The sequence below is a fragment of the Parambassis ranga genome, chromosome 4 (genome assembly GCF_900634625.1).
Source record: "Parambassis ranga chromosome 4, fParRan2.1, whole genome shotgun sequence".
Lineage (NCBI taxonomy): Eukaryota > Metazoa > Chordata > Actinopteri > Ambassidae > Parambassis > Parambassis ranga.
In genome coordinates, this window is record NC_041025.1 from 17,313,768 (window position 1) to 17,330,743 (window position 16,976).

The following is a 16,976-nucleotide window of genomic DNA, read 5'->3' on the forward strand; positions in this document are numbered from 1 at the left end:
TGCCAAACCTGCACAAACGTATCTGGATCACACACCCCCTTCCCCCAGGATCAGTTCAGTCATCCCAGATGAGTTGGTGATAGGCGATCTTGAATCTTGAAATCTTTGGGGGGGCCATGGCTCAGGTGTAAAGCAGATGTTCACCAACCATGTGGCTGGCAGTTCAACTCCCCATGAAGCAGCAATGTGTGAATATAGGGGTATGTAAAGAAGCAAATATGAAGTGCCTTGAGTGTCCTTGAGTGTCTAAGTCAGGTGTGTGTAAAAAAGTGCCTTGAGTAGGTAGTAAAGCATGAAGAAGACAAATGGTGAGTAGGGTGAATATGGGTGTGTAAAAAAAGATTGAAAACTATTTTATTGGACCAGCTGTTACTTAACCCACTTTAACTGGCAAGATGGTGCATACAATTATTCAACAAAAGCCACAAATTTGGCATCTTTTATGCAATAACACAAATGAGACATGTGGCATTGTTTTCCAATATTTATTTTAACACAAAATGGTGTAGAGCACCAACTCTGTCAAAATGTTTACTTCAGCTTCTTCTTGGGGCGAAGATTGTTGGTATGTCCACACTTCTTCTTGCGACAGTTGACAGCACGGGGGTGCAGACGGGCATAACACCTGCAAAACAGGTGGAACATTTAAAAGAAATTACAGGACCATTTAAAATGACTACCTCATTACCTAAACTACCCCTTAGGATCAATAAAGTTTCTTATCTAGAGATGGATATTTAAAACAATGTCTAGACCTTACTTCCCATTCAGCAAAAATCTACCACAATCTATGGTGTAATTTCAAATCTGAAGTCTACACACAAACACAGCTTAGGTTTAGACTTACTTGCGGCAGATCATCTTGTCGCAGTTGTATTTCTGGGCCAGCTGCCTGAGTGAGGGCTCAATGATGCCACCACGCAGACGCAGAACCAGATGAAGAGTGGACTCTGGTGGACAGTTCAAACACATTGATGTCAGTATTAAAGTTCACTTACACACAAAACAAGAGAAAGCCTTTGCTATATCGGACAGCTTGCAGGCACCAGGTAATGTTCCAATACAAATAAAGTATTAGAGTCTAAGTATTAGAATTGTTTGTCTATGTACTGTTGCAGATACTGTCTTTTAAATAATCTGCTGCAGAGCAGCACAGTCCTCACCTTTCTGGATGTTGTAGTCAGACAGTGTGCGTCCATCCTCCAGCTGCTTTCCAGCAAAGATCAGACGCTGCTGATCAGGAGGAATTCCTGCAAACAAGACATTTAAAAAAAACTCAGAACTCACTACTCTAAACTTTTAACGAATGATCAGACATCAAGGTTTGATGCATATTTAATAAAGATACAGCAGTTTAACTAAAGTAGAGTCAGATCTAGTGTTCCAGTTACCATTCTTGACACATTACCTTCCGCTTATTAACAGAAATTATGACGTTACAGTATTTTTCACTGACAGCAATGTTCTGATTTAACGAGTCGGCTCACCTTCCTTGTCTTGGATCTTGGCCTTAACATTTTCGATAGTGTCACTGGGCTCAACCTCAAGGGTGATGGTCTTCCCCGTCAACGTCTTCACGAAGATCTGCATGTTTGCAGGCTGTTCAGAGAAAAAGTGGCGTTAGCACAAGGTACAGCTAGCTAGCAGGCGCGTTAGACATCATCAGCGAAAAGGATAACAAGACACATTTAACGGACACTTAACATCAAACACACTTTATCAAAGCGTACATTTCACCATTGGCCTTCGTTTGTTTTTGAGTAATATTAAGTATTGACCATAAACTTTTGTATAGACTGTCGATTAGTAACGTCAGAAAAGCTAAAGTTAGCGGAGTGCTGGGCCTCACCACATGCCTACCGCTAGCGTGGACTTCAATCAACATTTTCTCCATTTTCTGCCAAATAAATAACTTACCACCGCACAATTTATCAATACTGTCAATTTTCGACAACCGTCTATTGTTATAATCCGATAAAACAGCCAAACATTGACTTATAACCAATAAATACACGCTGGACAAAACGTGTACCCACCCGGCCGCTAGCTGAGCCTCAACGAAAAGAGAGCGGAAGAGGCTGACGTTGAAATACGTCACTTCCTGCAGCAGCGATTCTTTGGGAATAAAAGAATATATATTGATATTTTTGTATTTATTTTGTTTCTCTGAAATTAATGTTGGAATAATACGGGGAACGTTAAAGCTGTAGATTTAAAAATCCTATATCAATGTTATGTTCAATGTTTAATTTAAAACAGAGAGAGAGCGCACTGAGTCACTTTTTTGAGTTTTGAACAGCTGTTAATAATCTGCTGGGCGGTCCACAACTGATCCAAACTGATGTTTGACTGACACCTGCTGTTCTTAGGATGGAAGTCATATGAGTGGAGTTACATGTCCCTAAAGTAGGTGCATTGTATAGTTATTACTTTATTTTCGTTATATTATGACTATATAATGACTTTATTTTTATGAGAATAAAGTCTTAATATATAAGAAGTACTTTATTCATCCCAAGATGGGAAATTTCGTTATTGCAGCAGCAATATACAGGCACTCAGCATATTAAAAACATGCCTCTAACAGTAGAAATAAATTGTATAAACATTATAAACATTATTTCCAGGAAATAGGAATATAAAATATAATTACAGAAACGAAAGTTTGCAATTTGGAATGAAGACAGGAAGTAAAACAAACAGGTTTCCAAAATAAAACAGGAAAGAGAAACAATCAACAGTGTGACGCTATAGTCTATGTCCTTTATGCTATAATATAGTATTTTTATGTATCCACTCTGCTCCTTTTGGGCAGGTAATAGGACACAATGTATTTGTTTCTGTGCAGCAGCAGCAACAGTGTTATGTGTCGTTTCAGGTGCACAGAGGAACATTATCATGTTCCACAGCACAGAGGTTTGTATGGTGAGGCTCCTGCTCAAAAAGCAGATGACTAAACCAGAGTTTTATTAAATGTTTGGTGGTGAAAGCATGATTCCAGTCCACCCTGAGCTTTTCCTGACATCCAACATTTTTAGACAGAAATAACCCAAATGCACACACAGCTCCCAACCCCAAGAACCTGAGCTGACACGAAGACCACCTGATGGAGGCTATGGAGTCACCAAGAAGACCCAGCAGCTGGAAACACACGTTTCAGAAAGCAACACTCAAGTGTCCTTTCAATCCTCACGAATTAAAAAAAGCAGCCACAAACACACATCTGGGTCAGTGACATTATTCTTTATTTCTTATAATTTTATTTATCTTCTGATTGACATTAAAGATCCACATTTGACCACAGATTTATTTACATTATATTCAACAGTTGTTTTTTAAGCATTAATTCTGAAGTGCTAATCTGTAATCTGTCAGCCTCTTCACATTGCAATAACAGTAGACAGAACATCTCCTAATTTCTTCTATGTATTCTTTCCGTCATTCGGCTGCTGTAGCTGCAGGTCATGATCCATCAGATGAAACATTTTTATTTATTTATTTAACATTTTTTTTCTCTGCTTTAGCTCACATACAGTATACAGGAGAACGGTTTTATAATGAGCAGCAGATACAGTCACACTTTTAATGAAAATATATAGTAATACTAAAGGTCTAACTGAATTTGATGTAATTAAATACTTTACTTAAATTTCCCTGTTTCTCCTGCCCTTTATCTTTCTTCTGACACACTTTAAAGGGGAACATGTATGTTTTATTCCACTAGTTACATTTACTTTGAAGTATTCAAAATATTATATATTTTTAAAATGTAATAAATAAAGAGTAAAGGTCAACACTTTCATTGTTACAGTGCATATTTATATTTATATTTTACTGTTTTACATTGACTTCTCATAGGTTTACATCTTACTGTGTAACTGCAGCTGATTTATTACATTACACTGAGTGTAATGATGAGATCACCTGTAATCTTTTAACTTTCACACTTTGTGACCTACCAGCACTATTATCTTAAGTAGATACAAAGGGGACAAGGGCACTGACCTTTTTACGAGGTTTTCCAGGAAATGGCAGTTATCAGCACGAGACCATGAATGTTTTTTTTTCAGCAGACCTCACTCTCAGGTCCTTGCCTACTTCAGTCAATGGGCAAGGACTGTAGAAGAAAAGATGACCCATGCTGCGTCATACACCCACTGGCCCGCTGTCAGCAGGTCTGCGGAGTCTGTTTACATCCTATACACAGACACGTCAAACAGCAGAGAAAGCCGTCTGTGGTGACCCATGTCAACCTTAAGATCTCACATTATCAAACTCACATCTATTAAACTCAAAGGCCTCATAAAAAGTTTTCAGAATTATTACTGGTTTCTGAATCTCAGCTTATCTAAAACATATAACCTAAATTGACCTACGTTTAATGGGAGGTGCATGTATTCATTAAATGTTTTTTTCATCTGTTTGGAAGAACGTGGGCTGAACCTCAGCAGCACAGACATCAGCTCCTCAGTGCACCCTGTAAGAAATCCCAAAATGAACTCAAATCAAATTCCTATTTCTTTCTAATGTAGGTTTCTGTGCTGGCAGGAGTAGCACAGGAGCTGCTAGTGGCTGCCATTATAGTAAATTTAATGCTAGCAGCAAAAATGTCTATTTTTATCTTTACTTAGTAAAACATTATTCAATATTGATTGTGTTGTCACTTTCTGCTAGTTAAACAGAACAAGGTTTCCACTGGAACAACAATATTTCAGCACCACACACAGTGAGGACAGCCAAACCTTGGGTCCAGGAGTGTCCAGCTGCAGTCAGTTCTCCAGTCTGTTTGATCACACTACTTGATCACTGGCTCTTTTGTTCTCACCTATCTGCTGATAAAAGATATAAAAGTCATACTGTCAGTCAGTTGTGTTTCATTTGTGTGCGTATTCCACATATTTGACACACTCTGTTTTGTTTGTGAGTGTGTAGTTTGTCTCTTAGTATAATGAAAAATAGTCACGTAAATTAATAAAAAGTAACATAGTAACACAGAATATGCAGTTAATTGTTAAACACAGACGTCAGATTATTTATTGTCACACAGACCAACAGTCTGCTGCAGTTAGAGTTTAAACAGAGTGAAGGTCTACAAAACGTCATACATTATTAGAAGATGCTGGTCCCAAATGGTGTTAGTTATCATTAGTTTCACCATGCAAATCCTGCGTTCTGCAAGATAAAAAATACTGTGACTGGCGGCTCTGAAGAGCGGAATAATGACCTCAGTTCTCTGGCAAAGCTGTCTGATAATATTCCTCTGAGTATAAACATATTGATTTTTAGGCAGCTAAAATGTGTTTTGCAGCATTCACAACACTGCTTGGCTTCAGGGTCAGTACTCCTGTCTGCTTCTCCAAAATGGGGGCATATAAACCTCCATCTACTGTAGGTCAAACACATAAAAAAACTCAACTTTAAAACTGAGCTTTCCCTTCACGCATGTTCTTCATGCCCATATCTGTAAAATGACAATCAGTGCAAAAAAAAATACACTGGCAATAAGTAACTCCTCATAACAGCATGCCATCTTTTAAAATCATATTACTAACAAAACTGCTTTATACAGAGAACCCATTGAACTCAGATGGGGTTTACTGCTGATGGACCTTTAACCTCAATCCCTTCAGCTCAGTGGAAATTATAAATCAAAGCATGAATCAACCAACACCCCTCTATGACAGTGTGTGTTTCAATGAACTGCAGAGATTTTCATGATGAATAAAGAAACTTTTACCCAGAACATTACAGTGTGAAATGTTGAAGCAGAGTGCAGCTTTAGCAGTTAGGTGGCTTAAACATAAACCTCTATCCTCGCCTGGCATATTTAGGTAGGTGTCTCAACCTCGAACTTGACTGGCCTACTTCCACTCTGTTTACACTGTCAACGCTAACTGCTAAGAAGAAGTTTACTCTGTTTCGCAGAAAAAAAAATCTCCTCCCTTCCTTCAAGTATGACTGACTGAGCACAAAAAACTCTATAAAAACAATCTATGTTGTAGCAATAACATCGCCTTGAGCCTGAGATGCAGCAAGCTCTGCTCATAAAAAATGTTGGTATATAGAGGCAAGAGTTCATCAACCTGGTGAGAAGGCAGCAGTCCAGGTTTGGGCTGGAGTGTTAGCTAATCCAGATTCAGGTCAAAGGGGTACACAGTCAAAACATGCTTGAAAAAAAACTATTGACAAAACACGTATTGTCGCATCAACACAGATATGATACTTCAATTTAAGGCAGTGAAACTAGTTTTATTTACAGTAATTTTGTGTGTGTGCCTGGTTAAACGCTACATCAGTAAACAAACATGTAGGTGATATGAACAATACTTATATTAGTGGGAGACATTTTAGTAAAATGTATGAACACTGAGCTGCATCAATGCTGGTAACTGCAACATGCAGCTTCTGAAAGTTAGGTTAATGTTTACACATGCATGAGTAATCTGGTTATGGTTTTGTAAAACTAAATAAGAAAACACACATCCTACATTTGGTGCTACAACCACAACACTGTTTGCATGTAAACACCTTTCCCTGGTCCCTGATCATCCTCTGCTGGCTGAAATATGAGAAATCAAGGTCCAGCTCATATCCTGTATACAGAAATATGAATAACTGAGGGTTCTCATATAGTATCCAGGACGAGGCAGAGCCAGGATCCTGGAGCGTGGAGATGCAGCAATATTCAGTGATATGATCACGAATCCTAATTCTAGTGTTAAACATGTGACGTGCAGGTCATGTGACTTTTAACCCTATGAGGTACATGACCTAAAAAGGTACGAAATCACTCTCTAATCATTATATATGGCCCTATAGTGCATCCGCCATTCAAATGATGATGATGATGAAGAACCACCATAAAAGACTTGCATTTTAATGCTGCGTAAATCACCTTGTAGTCTGCATCACTTGACCTACACGGAGTCCACTCCACGCGGTCTTCCTCCTCGTCCTCCTCCTCCTCCTCCTTCTTTCGTCGGCAAAGTGGGCGGGCGTGGGCAGCATGTGCTCTTCGTCATTGGTGTAAAAACAGAGAGCCGCTGTGTTTCTGGGCGTTGAAGGCTGCCTCCTTTTATAAAGGCCGGGCTTCCATTGACCGTGTAGTCGGAGTGAACACGACGCTTCTTCCGCTGTGAGCACCGCTACGTGTCCGCTGTCCCGTCGGTGAGTTGGACACTTTTAAACCTCCGCTAGCTTTACGGTCACGTCGGCGTTTAACGAACGTAGTCCCGGTTCTTGAACCTGATTGGCTGTCAGGCGTGTATATAAAAGATGATTCTATAACAGAAAATAAAATACAATTTTTAGACTTCAGAAAATAATCAGCGAGTAAAAATATACCAGAAATGTTTCTCGCGGTTAAGGCACAATAACGACGTTTTTGTCACAGTGTTGGTTATATATTCTTCAATTTAAGAAAGGGATATAAATGTTTGTTTTTAACATGATATGGCAATATGTATCAATGCGCAAAACAACGGATAGAAATGAATTTACGTTTGTATTATTATTTTAAATTATAGTGTATTTTATTTGATTAAATAATATATCTAAATGTAATCATAACAAGTTTGTGTGCACAGATGTTGCTTGTTGTTGTGCTGTTTTTTCTAACATGGTATAAGAACAAACAAGCCTGTAGGCTTCTACAGTATCTTGGCAGAGACCTTAGGTCCACCCAACCCCACCCTAAAAAACGACAGCCCTGTAAGAAGAAAGCCAACTTAGCAATACATATTCTATACAATGGAAGGTAAAATTTAAATCAATCTGAAGGGCTGCAGAATTGAAATTAATGTTTGATTACAGGGCTTCAAAGCATGATTTGTGCCACAGTACTCAGCTGGATTTTGGCTGTATGATTGACTTTAATCCTTGATGTTTACCTGTCAGCCTTGTGTGTATCGTTCCTCTGTTCTCACATGTAGGCATGGCATTAAACTCCATAAAGTCTTTTCATCTGGAGCTGGATGGTCCAGCTGATGCAGCGTTCACTGGAGGGGAGGTGGTGTCCGGCCAGGTGGTGCTGGAGCTCCGCAGGGACACCAAGGTTCACTCCATGAAGGTGCAGGGAAGAGGGGTGGCCACAGCACACTGGCTGGAGAACCGAGGCATGAACTCTGTCTACAATGACTACACATCCAAGATCACCTACTTCAGGAAGAGACAGCACCTAATCCGAGGTTAGTAGATCACTAAAGACAAGTCACACACACAAAAAAACACAAAGATATTGGACGTACATGTAAGACGTTCCACTGCCACTTAGTAACATTTTAACATGATAAATGACTTGTTATAGTGATTATTTATGGACTTTTGTAGTTTATTTTCTACTTCTTTTGTTATGCACTGTGACTGTAATATAACTGTAAATTAGAAGCCATTGTTTGTAAAGTCTTATTATAGCATGTGTTGCAGCTGGAGGACAAAAAGTCTCTGTTCTGAATAATGAGGTGTAAAAATGCTGATGTGCAGTTGAGCACCAGCTGGTAGATGCTGTGTCTTGTAGTCGCTGCAGTTTACAAAATAAAGCCACCTGGCTCAAATGTGTTGCATGGAAACCTGAGAGTGTGTGTCCAGATACATCTGTCAGATAACACAATCTGTGACATTAAACACAACTCCATTAGTGCTGAGTCCAGATAAACACATCTGTGTTATACAGGCCATGATGCTGCAAAGCGAGACATTCTCCCAGTGTCACAAGCAGCTTAGAATCAGCAGAGATTATAGACCACGGTGGCTGAGTAAATAAACTGTAGACAGTGGTTAATGTTTCATTAGATTATCTGGTGGTTTGACTCCCTATTCTGGTCAGACAGGTAAATAACAGATGTTGTCTCAGCATTGAGCCACAACAGTTGACAAATGAGTGGTATTTAAAAAGTAATGTCCTGCTGCAGCATAGGCTTTCTGTACAGGTGCACAAGGTATGTTGTGTGTTGACACAAATGGCTCTAAAATATGACCAGAGATGGAACATTTGTTTATGTCAGTCTATTGTAGTGTAATTGTTTCAAATATATTATGAAACTTTAGGTTTTAAATATTAAAAAAATGAGTTTCTCCTTTAAAGATTATTATTTTAGGCTAAAGAAGGAATTAATATTTCAAATAAAAATGCGCTCATAAGGTTTTTAAAGAATATAAGTTACATAACTTGGTTATGACTTAATAATAAACGTATATAGTCGAAGCAAACAGCTAAAAATGCAGTAGAAATATGCTATTATTGTGAGAATATCTGTCATCTTATGCATCTTAACAGCCATCAGCGAATGGGTTATTTATCCTTAGACCAACATTCCTCATATGTTCCTCAATGTTATCTGCAGAATCTCACCAGGAAATAACACTAACTGTTTTCCAAGAACATTTTTGACCATTTGACCAATTATGTTTGCACATATTAGCAATGGCAGAAAATGTTGATTGTAGAAATAGTGGTGGTCTATTTAGTCAGGACAGCAGCAGGTAAAGAAATGAAGAGAAAGTGAGACAGGGGAGAAAGGAAGGAAGGAAGGGGGTGAGGTGAGGGGTGCTAGTTTAAAAAATGCACCCTGAGTAACCGTGGTAACAACGAAAACAACACGTGGTTCCCCTTGTCTCCACCCCCCTCTATCATCATACGACCTCTTCGTTCATTTCTCCATGGCCTGTTGTGACATTTCTTTCAGCTCTTTTATCATTTAGTTTTACATAAGAACCATATTCCTCTTCAACACCAGAAATCTGAGAGATATTATTTGGAGAATCTCTTTGTCTTTCCTTGAAGTTCATGCAACTTTCTTCCTTTCTCAACCTCCTGATTGTTAATGTTTGTTTTGCTGTTGCACACTCAGCAGCTTTTCGTCTAAACAAACAGGAGCTCACAGGGATAAAACAGTCATTTAACAGCAGTGGTGTTTTTAAGCCACAATTACAGTATCATTATGGAGTCATCTGCACGGAGGGAGTGATTATTAGGCACGTCGTTCCTTGGAGAGAAGCACACGCTCCTCTTATCAGCATGCAGGCAGGGGGCCCCGTCAGAGCTGCTCTGTATCTCCAGGTCACCAGCAGGTGGTGTGAAAGGCTTAGCTTCCATTAGATTCCCCTCCCATTAGACTGTATACAAACAGTAAAGTGATAAAATGATACAAACTGGGTCACCGCACAAATAAAAACATCTCTGATTATAATAAGACAACTAATGATGATGATGATGAGTACTTGTATTTTCTACAGTTAAACTGACATGAGGGGAGACACACCTCTTGACCTACACCTGTACTCCATCAGCATCATCCTGCAAAATCTTACCTTTCTTCACAATTTACTGAACCTTCCATTTTAGTTCAGGCTGCAGAAGCATCCTGGGTAGTCCTGCAGCTGTCTGTAGAAGTTGTTAAGTTGGCCAGCTGGTGGCAGTGGAGAGCCACGTCCTCACATCCTGGAACAAAGGAGTAAACAACTTTGTTTTTCACAGTGTAGACTTGACTTTGTCTGAGGGCTTTTACATTGAATGGATCTGGTGTAACCTAGCTTAAAATGAAGCAATGAGGGGATAGTTTGTTAAGTGAAAATGTTTTTGTTTTCTTTTTTTGGAGATGATGACATTAAATTTAATCTACATGTACGATGAATCAGATGTTGCAGAGGTTTTCTTTGTGCAGACAACTTTTTGATATCTTGTGACGTATTCTTTAAGATTTCCACGAGGTGATAAGTTGGGAACACACTGCACACTTGCGTGCATGGCTGTGTTTTTCATGTGCATTAGCTGCGAAACAGTATGTCCAGAGCAACATGCAAGCAGTCAGGTAAACAGCTTTGGTCCAGAATGAAAGTATTTCCCCCTGAGCTGTGCAAGGAGGTCCTCTGCCAGACTGAAACATGCTCAGTAAGCCTGTTTTCGTCTAAGAACCTGTAACCATCAATCATCAGCAGGCCCTGTTTTCCTCACTGCTGCCTCCACACCCAGTCTGCATGTTTATTGTGTGGCATTCAGGATCTCTTTGGAAATGTGGATGTTGAGATCAGGAAGTTTGTTTTACATGATATATCAGATGGGTTGTTGATGTGTTTTAAGTGTAAAAGATGATGGACCTGCTCTGACAACCATGTTTTGATGTTTTTAAAGCTGCTATGCCTTTCTAAGTTGCATTTTTGTGCAGCAAAATGGAAAAGTTAAACCTGTGAATGAGGCTTTAAAAATGCAACAACCCTCCCAAAAGCTACCCTTACATTAATTGTGATTAAGTTGTGTTTTTAAGTTCTCTGCTATTGACATCTAAGACTTTCACTGCATGTGTTGTTGTTAAGAAAACAGTAAGAACTGCAGTAAGTTGTCAGAAATCCATGCCAAGAAGGTGTTCCTGAAGCCATCCTTCGACCCTCTCCTGAGGCCTTACATAATAAATTCAGAAACCCCGCCCCCTTTCTGAGCCTGCAAATAGGGCTGCAGTCCGAAAGTGCACAACACTCTGAGCTCAGAACAAGACAAAACATCTGCACACTTCAACTCAGTGCGGAACATCCTGAAGGGATTCACTCACTTTGTGCGCTTTGAGAGGACTTTTAAAGACCAAAAATGATTTTCGACAAGTTGAAAAAGTTTGACATCGTCTTCGACTCTACGGAGGTGGACTGTCCTCCTGTCTTCAGCAGCGGGGACGTGGTGTCCGGACGGGTGGTTCTGGAACTAACCGGGGAGAGTCGAGTGGACTCCCTCAAGCTTCATGCCGAGGGTTTCGCTAAGGTGCACTGGACCGAGTCTCGCTCCGCAGGCTCCAGCACCGCATACACCCAGAACTACAGCGACGAAGTGGAGTACCTGAACCGCAGAGAGGTGCTGCTGCAGGCAGGTCAGTCGGCGCTTCGGCTCTCCGTGTGGTGGTGATGGGAGAGACACAGTGTCCGTGCAGAAAACAGAAAGCCAGCCACAGTCCTCGTATTCAGAGACAATAGTGACAGTGCTTCTGTCTGAGCTCTGAGGAAGTTGTTGTCTGCAAACAGAGTTGTTTTCATGCTGCAGCATGAGAGTTAAACTGCTTCCTTCTGGGGTGAAAGTCTGATGAAGTCAGATGGACATTTAAATCTTTAAAGATCTATTAATTCTACTTCTACCTTTGACTTTAAGGGCAAACATGTAGACCATTAATGTTCCTTAAATAAGAGGTGTTATTGTTGCTCCTGTGTAAACATAAAGCCCTGACTGTATAGGAAGAGAACAAACGTGTTGCCTTCCTGTGAAAACATCTGTCCAAGGAGTTCATATCAGATTTTTTTCCCTCACTGGAACCAGATCCTGACTTGTTTTTCTCTTCTGCAGACTATATGTGTGTGGGCATGTGTGGAAGAGGGGGAGCCTCAGGTTTCTCCCCTCATTCATTGGGGCACCAATCTGTTTTGGTGTAAAGCGCCTACAGGAAATTCACAGCAAGGGCTTTGTCAGTGTATGTTGTTTTCCTGTAGCCTTCAGTTTCTTTGCTTGACTTTGCCTTTTGAGGAAAAGAAACCCTAAAACAACACAGAAACACAAAAAGATTTCCTCTTGACCCATAGAGAGGGTTTGACAGGGACAGCATTGTTAAAATAGGAGAAGCGAGCTAACAAAGGGACACAAAACACACAAGACTCTGTTAAATGCAAACATGTGTTCTTGGTCCTGAGCAGCTGGAGAGCAAAATTAAAAACAAAAAAACACAGCAATTGAGATGGCTGTGTAATACAGCTTAAGGAAAACATGCTCTCAGTCAGCACAATGGAGCAGGAACCGCCCCTCTGAACAGGCACAGAAACCATGTGACTGCAGAGAAGCACTATTTCAGCAAGAGTCATTATTAAAAGAACCCAATTTTGTTTCTATACATTAATGGAGTTTGTAAGTTTGCAGCAGTTTATAAGATCTTTAACAGCAGCAGCACAGGATCAGATAGAAACAGTAAAGATTAAGAGTGCTGAACACATTCAGCAAATAATATATAATAATTAATAAATAATAATCATCTATTTTTCCTTCTCTTTTCAGATAATGGTGAATTGACAGTGCTTCCTGCCGGCAGACATGAATTTCCATTCAGCTTCCAACTTCCAGAGGAGACGCTGGTCACCTCCTTCGAGGGGAAACACGGCAGCATCCGATACTGGGTCAAAGTTAAGCTGCACAGACCATGGGCCACCGTCAAGAAAATCAAAAAGGAGTTTACAGTCATTGAGCCTATCGACATCAACACACCAGCCTTACTGGTGAGTAGCTCCACGATTCCTGATTGTGTGACACACTTTGTGATTGTTCTGGCTGTTCAGAGGCTCATTGTGGTCATACGATTTGTAGGCACCACAGGCTGGTACAAAGGATAAGATGGCACGGGCATGGTACCGAAACTTCGGTCAGGTGTCTGTAACAGCAAAGATTGACCGCAAAGGCTACACACCAGGTGAGCACTTATACCTGCTGCTATAAACACACTTTACGGGCCTGTCAAGAAGCTTTCCTGAACACGCTCTCTCTCTGCAGGTGAGGTGATACCTGTGTTTGCAGAATTCGACAACTCTACCTCCAGATCGATTGTTCCCAAAGCCTACATCACTCAGACACAGACGTTCATCGCCCGCGGCACCATGAAGCAGAAGCGTTCTGTGGTGGCCACACTATGCGGAGACATCGTGGGCGCCAAATGCCGTGAGACGTGGCATGGTCGCGCCATCAAAATCCCACCTGTGGGCCCGTCCATCCTGCAGTGCCGCATCATCAAAGTGGAGTACATGCTCAAGGTAAGCTCAGACAGAAACTGCTACAGCTATAATTCAATGCAATGTCCAGCATGAAGCTCAAGCTTAAACTTTGTCCCTCTCACCAGGTTTGTGTTGATGTTCCTGGGACATCCAAACTGTGTCTGGAGCTGCCGCTCGTCATCGGCACCATCCCCCTCCATCCCTTCGGCAGCCGGACCTCCAGTGTCAGCAGCCAGTACAGTGTCAACCTGGAGTGGCTTCGCATGGCCATCCCCGAGCAGCCCGAGCGTAAGTTTCCTGTAATGACTGACAGACAAAAAAATAGCCTTTGAATACCCCGCTCCCTCATTTATGTTTAGAATCACTGCCTGCCTGCTGGTTCAGATGCCGGTGTGCATAAACAAAGGTTTTGATTCAGACTGGATTGGAGATTGGATCAAATCAGTGTTTACAAAAAGGCAGTAAACATTTTTTAAGAGTTTTAACTGCAGCGGCGACTCAGCTGCTTAGTGTTTGGACCTGTTTGGAACTGTTCTGTTGAGTCAGACCAGTGCACTAATCCTCCTGCCCATTTCCTTGCAGCTCCCCCAGATTACAGCTCTGTGGTGACAGAGGAGGAGGCAGAGCAGCGCAACAACTCCTCGACTTTGCTCCCAGCCGAGGACCTGAGTGGGATTCTGGAGCGACCCCTCATGGCTTTTGTTCAAGAGTTTCGCTTCCGCCCTCCGCCAGTGTACAGCGAGGTAAGTCACCCAGAACTGAGAAAAACACCCACTTACACCTACGGCTTACTTAGTTTGATTGGCACATGGAAAAGCTTACAGAGAAGATTGTGTTTTTAAAACACCCTGCAGAAGAAACTCTTGAATTGGATAACATAAAAACAAATCTGGGAGTGTAGGCTAAATGTAGAAGAGCTGAGGCTGAATTATCTGCTTATCTAACCTTCTTCTTCTGTGTCTTCTCCCACCTACAGATCGACCCAAACCCTCAGCCCCTCAACATGAGACCTCGCTGCATGACATGTTGAACCATGAGCTTTGCCTGAGCATGAAGCAGCTTAATTGATAAAAAAAAAATATCAAGAGATTGGTCTTCTCCTGGATCACTTCTCTCTGATAAATGGTGCCTGATCCCCTCCAGCCTGTGTTGTGGAAATGGGACTAGAAGGGCCACTGAGTGATCAGGAGACGGAGCTCACAGGAACTGGATGTCAGTGGAGGAGCTGCCACTTTGTTTTCCGGTGCAGTAAAGTGGACGCTTTCTTGTTCTGTTGAGACGGAAGCAACTTCTCTGCAGCAGTTCCTGTTCTCCCCCAAGTGATTTTTGGCTCCAGAAAAAGTGAGCTACAGATACCTCCCAATCAATGATTCCCTGACGTGAAGACATTTTTTAATGATTATGGGACATTTTGGGGGGGAGGGGGGGTTAAGATCACTTGATGTTCACCAGGTGGAGAGTTGGAGTTGTACCCGGTGTTGAAATACGCTTTTGACGAGATGACATGGTCACCTTTGAATGGCGTGAAGAGAAGTGCAATTAATTGTCCTCAGTTACAGAGTAGACTTAAACAACCTACATTGCTATGCATTGTGTGACTCAACAGCAGTGTGCCTGTGATGATTTCTACTGTTACTTAAGCACATATACTGTATCTGTAGGTGTGACGGAGGGGCTGAGTCAGATAAGAAGACATAGATGTATTTTATGCATGCAGGTAACATTATGTAAAAGGGAAAATACGCACGTATGCCTTAATTATCTGCAGTTGAAGATTGCATGAGAGTTTCAGGGAGTTGTTCTCTCAGAGAGCTGGATAGAGCTGAATGTACTCTGAACAAAAACGGTCAGATTGTATTTGGATTGAATTCCAAAAGCAGTGTTGTGTTTGAATGCAAAGCACTGAAGATAGCTGGGGTAGCTGATTTCTAGTAGAGTGATAAAATAGGATGTTGCGGTTTGTTTAAGAAACTGCACAAGGCTCATAGATCAGCTCTCCCAGCTGCTACACGAAAAAGGAGGAGGAGGAGGAGGAGGAAGAGGAGACCTCTGGGCCATGTGGACTAAAGCTTTGTGGATTGAGTCTGATGTCTCGGTGCTGTGGGGTCAAGCCTTAAGCTGGAAATGCCACTGACTTGTAGGGAGAAAGAACATTCCAAAAACTGACTTGAGGATTTTCTCCTCAACTTCCAAAAAAAAGAACTGTCAAAGTTTTCAGGGTCTGAGCAACTTCAGTGGCATGCACTGAAAAATAATGTATTTTTATACAAATGCAGTTGTTGAATCACAATCTTGCCAAAGTTTTGTAATTGTTTTTCTAATAAAAAAAAGACTAAATGGATGTTTGTCTTCAGTGTTTCCTTTAAACTTGAACAGTAATGTAAGCTGTGCACTTTGTTGGTGGAAATAATAGCCTGTTTAGCTTGTTGTGTGCTGGTGGTTTGGTACATCATGTCCAGCACTGTGAGTCAAAACTATACTACTGCCAAGGGCAGGGTTAACTGAAGCAACAGGCTGCACTCAGTGGATCAAAATGATAATTACAGGCTGAAGTTTCGTCCCTGACAGTTCTAATATTATGCTCTTATGCAATCAAGCTTTTCTGGATTGTTGAACAAAAACAAAGTCAAAGGTTCCAACTCCCCCTAAGTGATCCGCCACCCTGAGACTCCTGTACAGTTTGTACTCTGTTTACATGACTATTCGACCAGGACCCTAGTTATTTTTTGGCACAAGTAAACACATAACACCGAGGAACAAACAAGCAGATGAGTGAATTACACCGACTGTTATACAAAGCAGTAAACATGCCTGAAAGACAAACTCCAGAAATGTGCTGGGGTTTACTCAGTGCTGAAGTGGATGTTCAGAAAAGAAGACCACTGGTAAAAAGCTACATACTTCAAGACTTAATGAAGTTGGTAAATCAATGAATAAGTCAAATAAACAATAGCAAAAAAAATAGTGTGTCTCTTCAATTGGTCAAATGGTAGATTGTCCCTCAGTATTTTGTAGTGAATCCACTTCTCATCGGTTCTATGGACTTTCAGACGAGCTGTGATCTTGGTAATTTGTTTGCTTTGTTTTTGCTTGATTCAAATTTCAATAACCTAAAACACAATCACCACAAATGTTCTGTGTCAAATTGTTCTGAGTCAGTATTTTGTTTTAACACCTGCTTTAATCATGCTTTGTCTTGTTATAATTATAAGCAATACTGTTAAAGAAGGATCATTAAGTTGTATTACACA

General features: G+C 40.9%; 2 protein-coding genes and 1 long non-coding RNA gene across 6 annotated transcripts; 1 reads left to right on the forward strand and 2 right to left on the reverse strand.

The window, feature by feature from the left end:
• Positions 1 to 470: 470 nt before the first annotated feature.
• On the reverse strand, positions 471 to 2,115 carry uba52 (ubiquitin A-52 residue ribosomal protein fusion product 1). The gene is made up of 5 exons (XM_028403410.1): positions 2,037 to 2,115; positions 1,488 to 1,599; positions 1,164 to 1,250; positions 848 to 950; positions 471 to 625 (listed from the first exon to the last, which is right to left on the reverse strand). The coding sequence occupies exons 2-5, from the start codon at positions 1,588 to 1,590 to the stop codon at positions 532 to 534; spliced, it is 387 nt and encodes a 128-aa protein (XP_028259211.1). The 5' UTR covers positions 1,591 to 1,599; positions 2,037 to 2,115; the 3' UTR covers positions 471 to 531.
• A 1,543-nt stretch (positions 2,116 to 3,658) lies between these two features.
• Positions 3,659 to 10,853, reverse strand: LOC114434224 (uncharacterized). Of its 3 annotated transcripts, none has more exons than XR_003670477.1 (5): positions 10,309 to 10,853; positions 7,890 to 10,113; positions 6,896 to 7,281; positions 4,743 to 4,832; positions 3,659 to 4,197 (listed from the first exon to the last, which is right to left on the reverse strand). It is a non-coding gene; the product is annotated as an uncharacterized LOC114434224 (long non-coding RNA). The 3 variants fall into 3 exon arrangements; XR_003670478.1 differs by lacking the exon at positions 3,659 to 4,197 and adding an exon at positions 4,235 to 4,477 and having other exon boundaries at positions 4,743 to 4,829; XR_003670476.1 differs by lacking the exon at positions 3,659 to 4,197 and adding an exon at positions 4,235 to 4,477.
• Positions 7,046 to 16,066, forward strand: arrdc2 (arrestin domain containing 2). Of its 2 annotated transcripts, XM_028403255.1 has the most exons (8): positions 7,046 to 7,167; positions 7,932 to 8,186; positions 13,019 to 13,236; positions 13,325 to 13,427; positions 13,508 to 13,764; positions 13,851 to 14,013; positions 14,308 to 14,468; positions 14,702 to 16,066. In XM_028403255.1, exons 2-8 carry the CDS (start codon positions 7,934 to 7,936, stop codon positions 14,753 to 14,755), a joined length of 1,209 nt encoding a protein of 402 aa, XP_028259056.1. In that variant the 5' UTR covers positions 7,046 to 7,167; positions 7,932 to 7,933; the 3' UTR covers positions 14,756 to 16,066. The 2 variants fall into 2 exon arrangements, with proteins under 2 accessions (XP_028259056.1, XP_028259055.1); XM_028403254.1 differs by lacking the exons at positions 7,046 to 7,167; positions 7,932 to 8,186 and adding an exon at positions 11,443 to 11,852.
• Positions 16,067 to 16,976: the final 910 nt, after the last annotated feature.

Coding starts and splice junctions, on each gene's coding strand:
- arrdc2 (XM_028403254.1), top strand. CDS start 11,579: ATGATTTTCGACAAGTTGAAAAAGTTTGACATCGTCTTCGACTCTACG. Junction 11,853..13,018: donor AGAGGTGCTGCTGCAGGCAG/GTCAGTCGGCGC, acceptor TTCTCTTTTCAG/ATAATGGTGAATTGACAGTG. Junction 14,014..14,307: donor CATCCCCGAGCAGCCCGAGC/GTAAGTTTCCTG, acceptor ATTTCCTTGCAG/CTCCCCCAGATTACAGCTCT.
- uba52 (XM_028403410.1), bottom strand. CDS start 1,590: ATGCAGATCTTCGTGAAGACGTTGACGGGGAAGACCATCACCCTTGAG. Junction 1,251..1,487: donor CAAGATCCAAGACAAGGAAG/GTGAGCCGACTC, acceptor TCTTGTTTGCAG/GAATTCCTCCTGATCAGCAG. Junction 626..847: donor GACAAGATGATCTGCCGCAA/GTAAGTCTAAAC, acceptor CCTGTTTTGCAG/GTGTTATGCCCGTCTGCACC.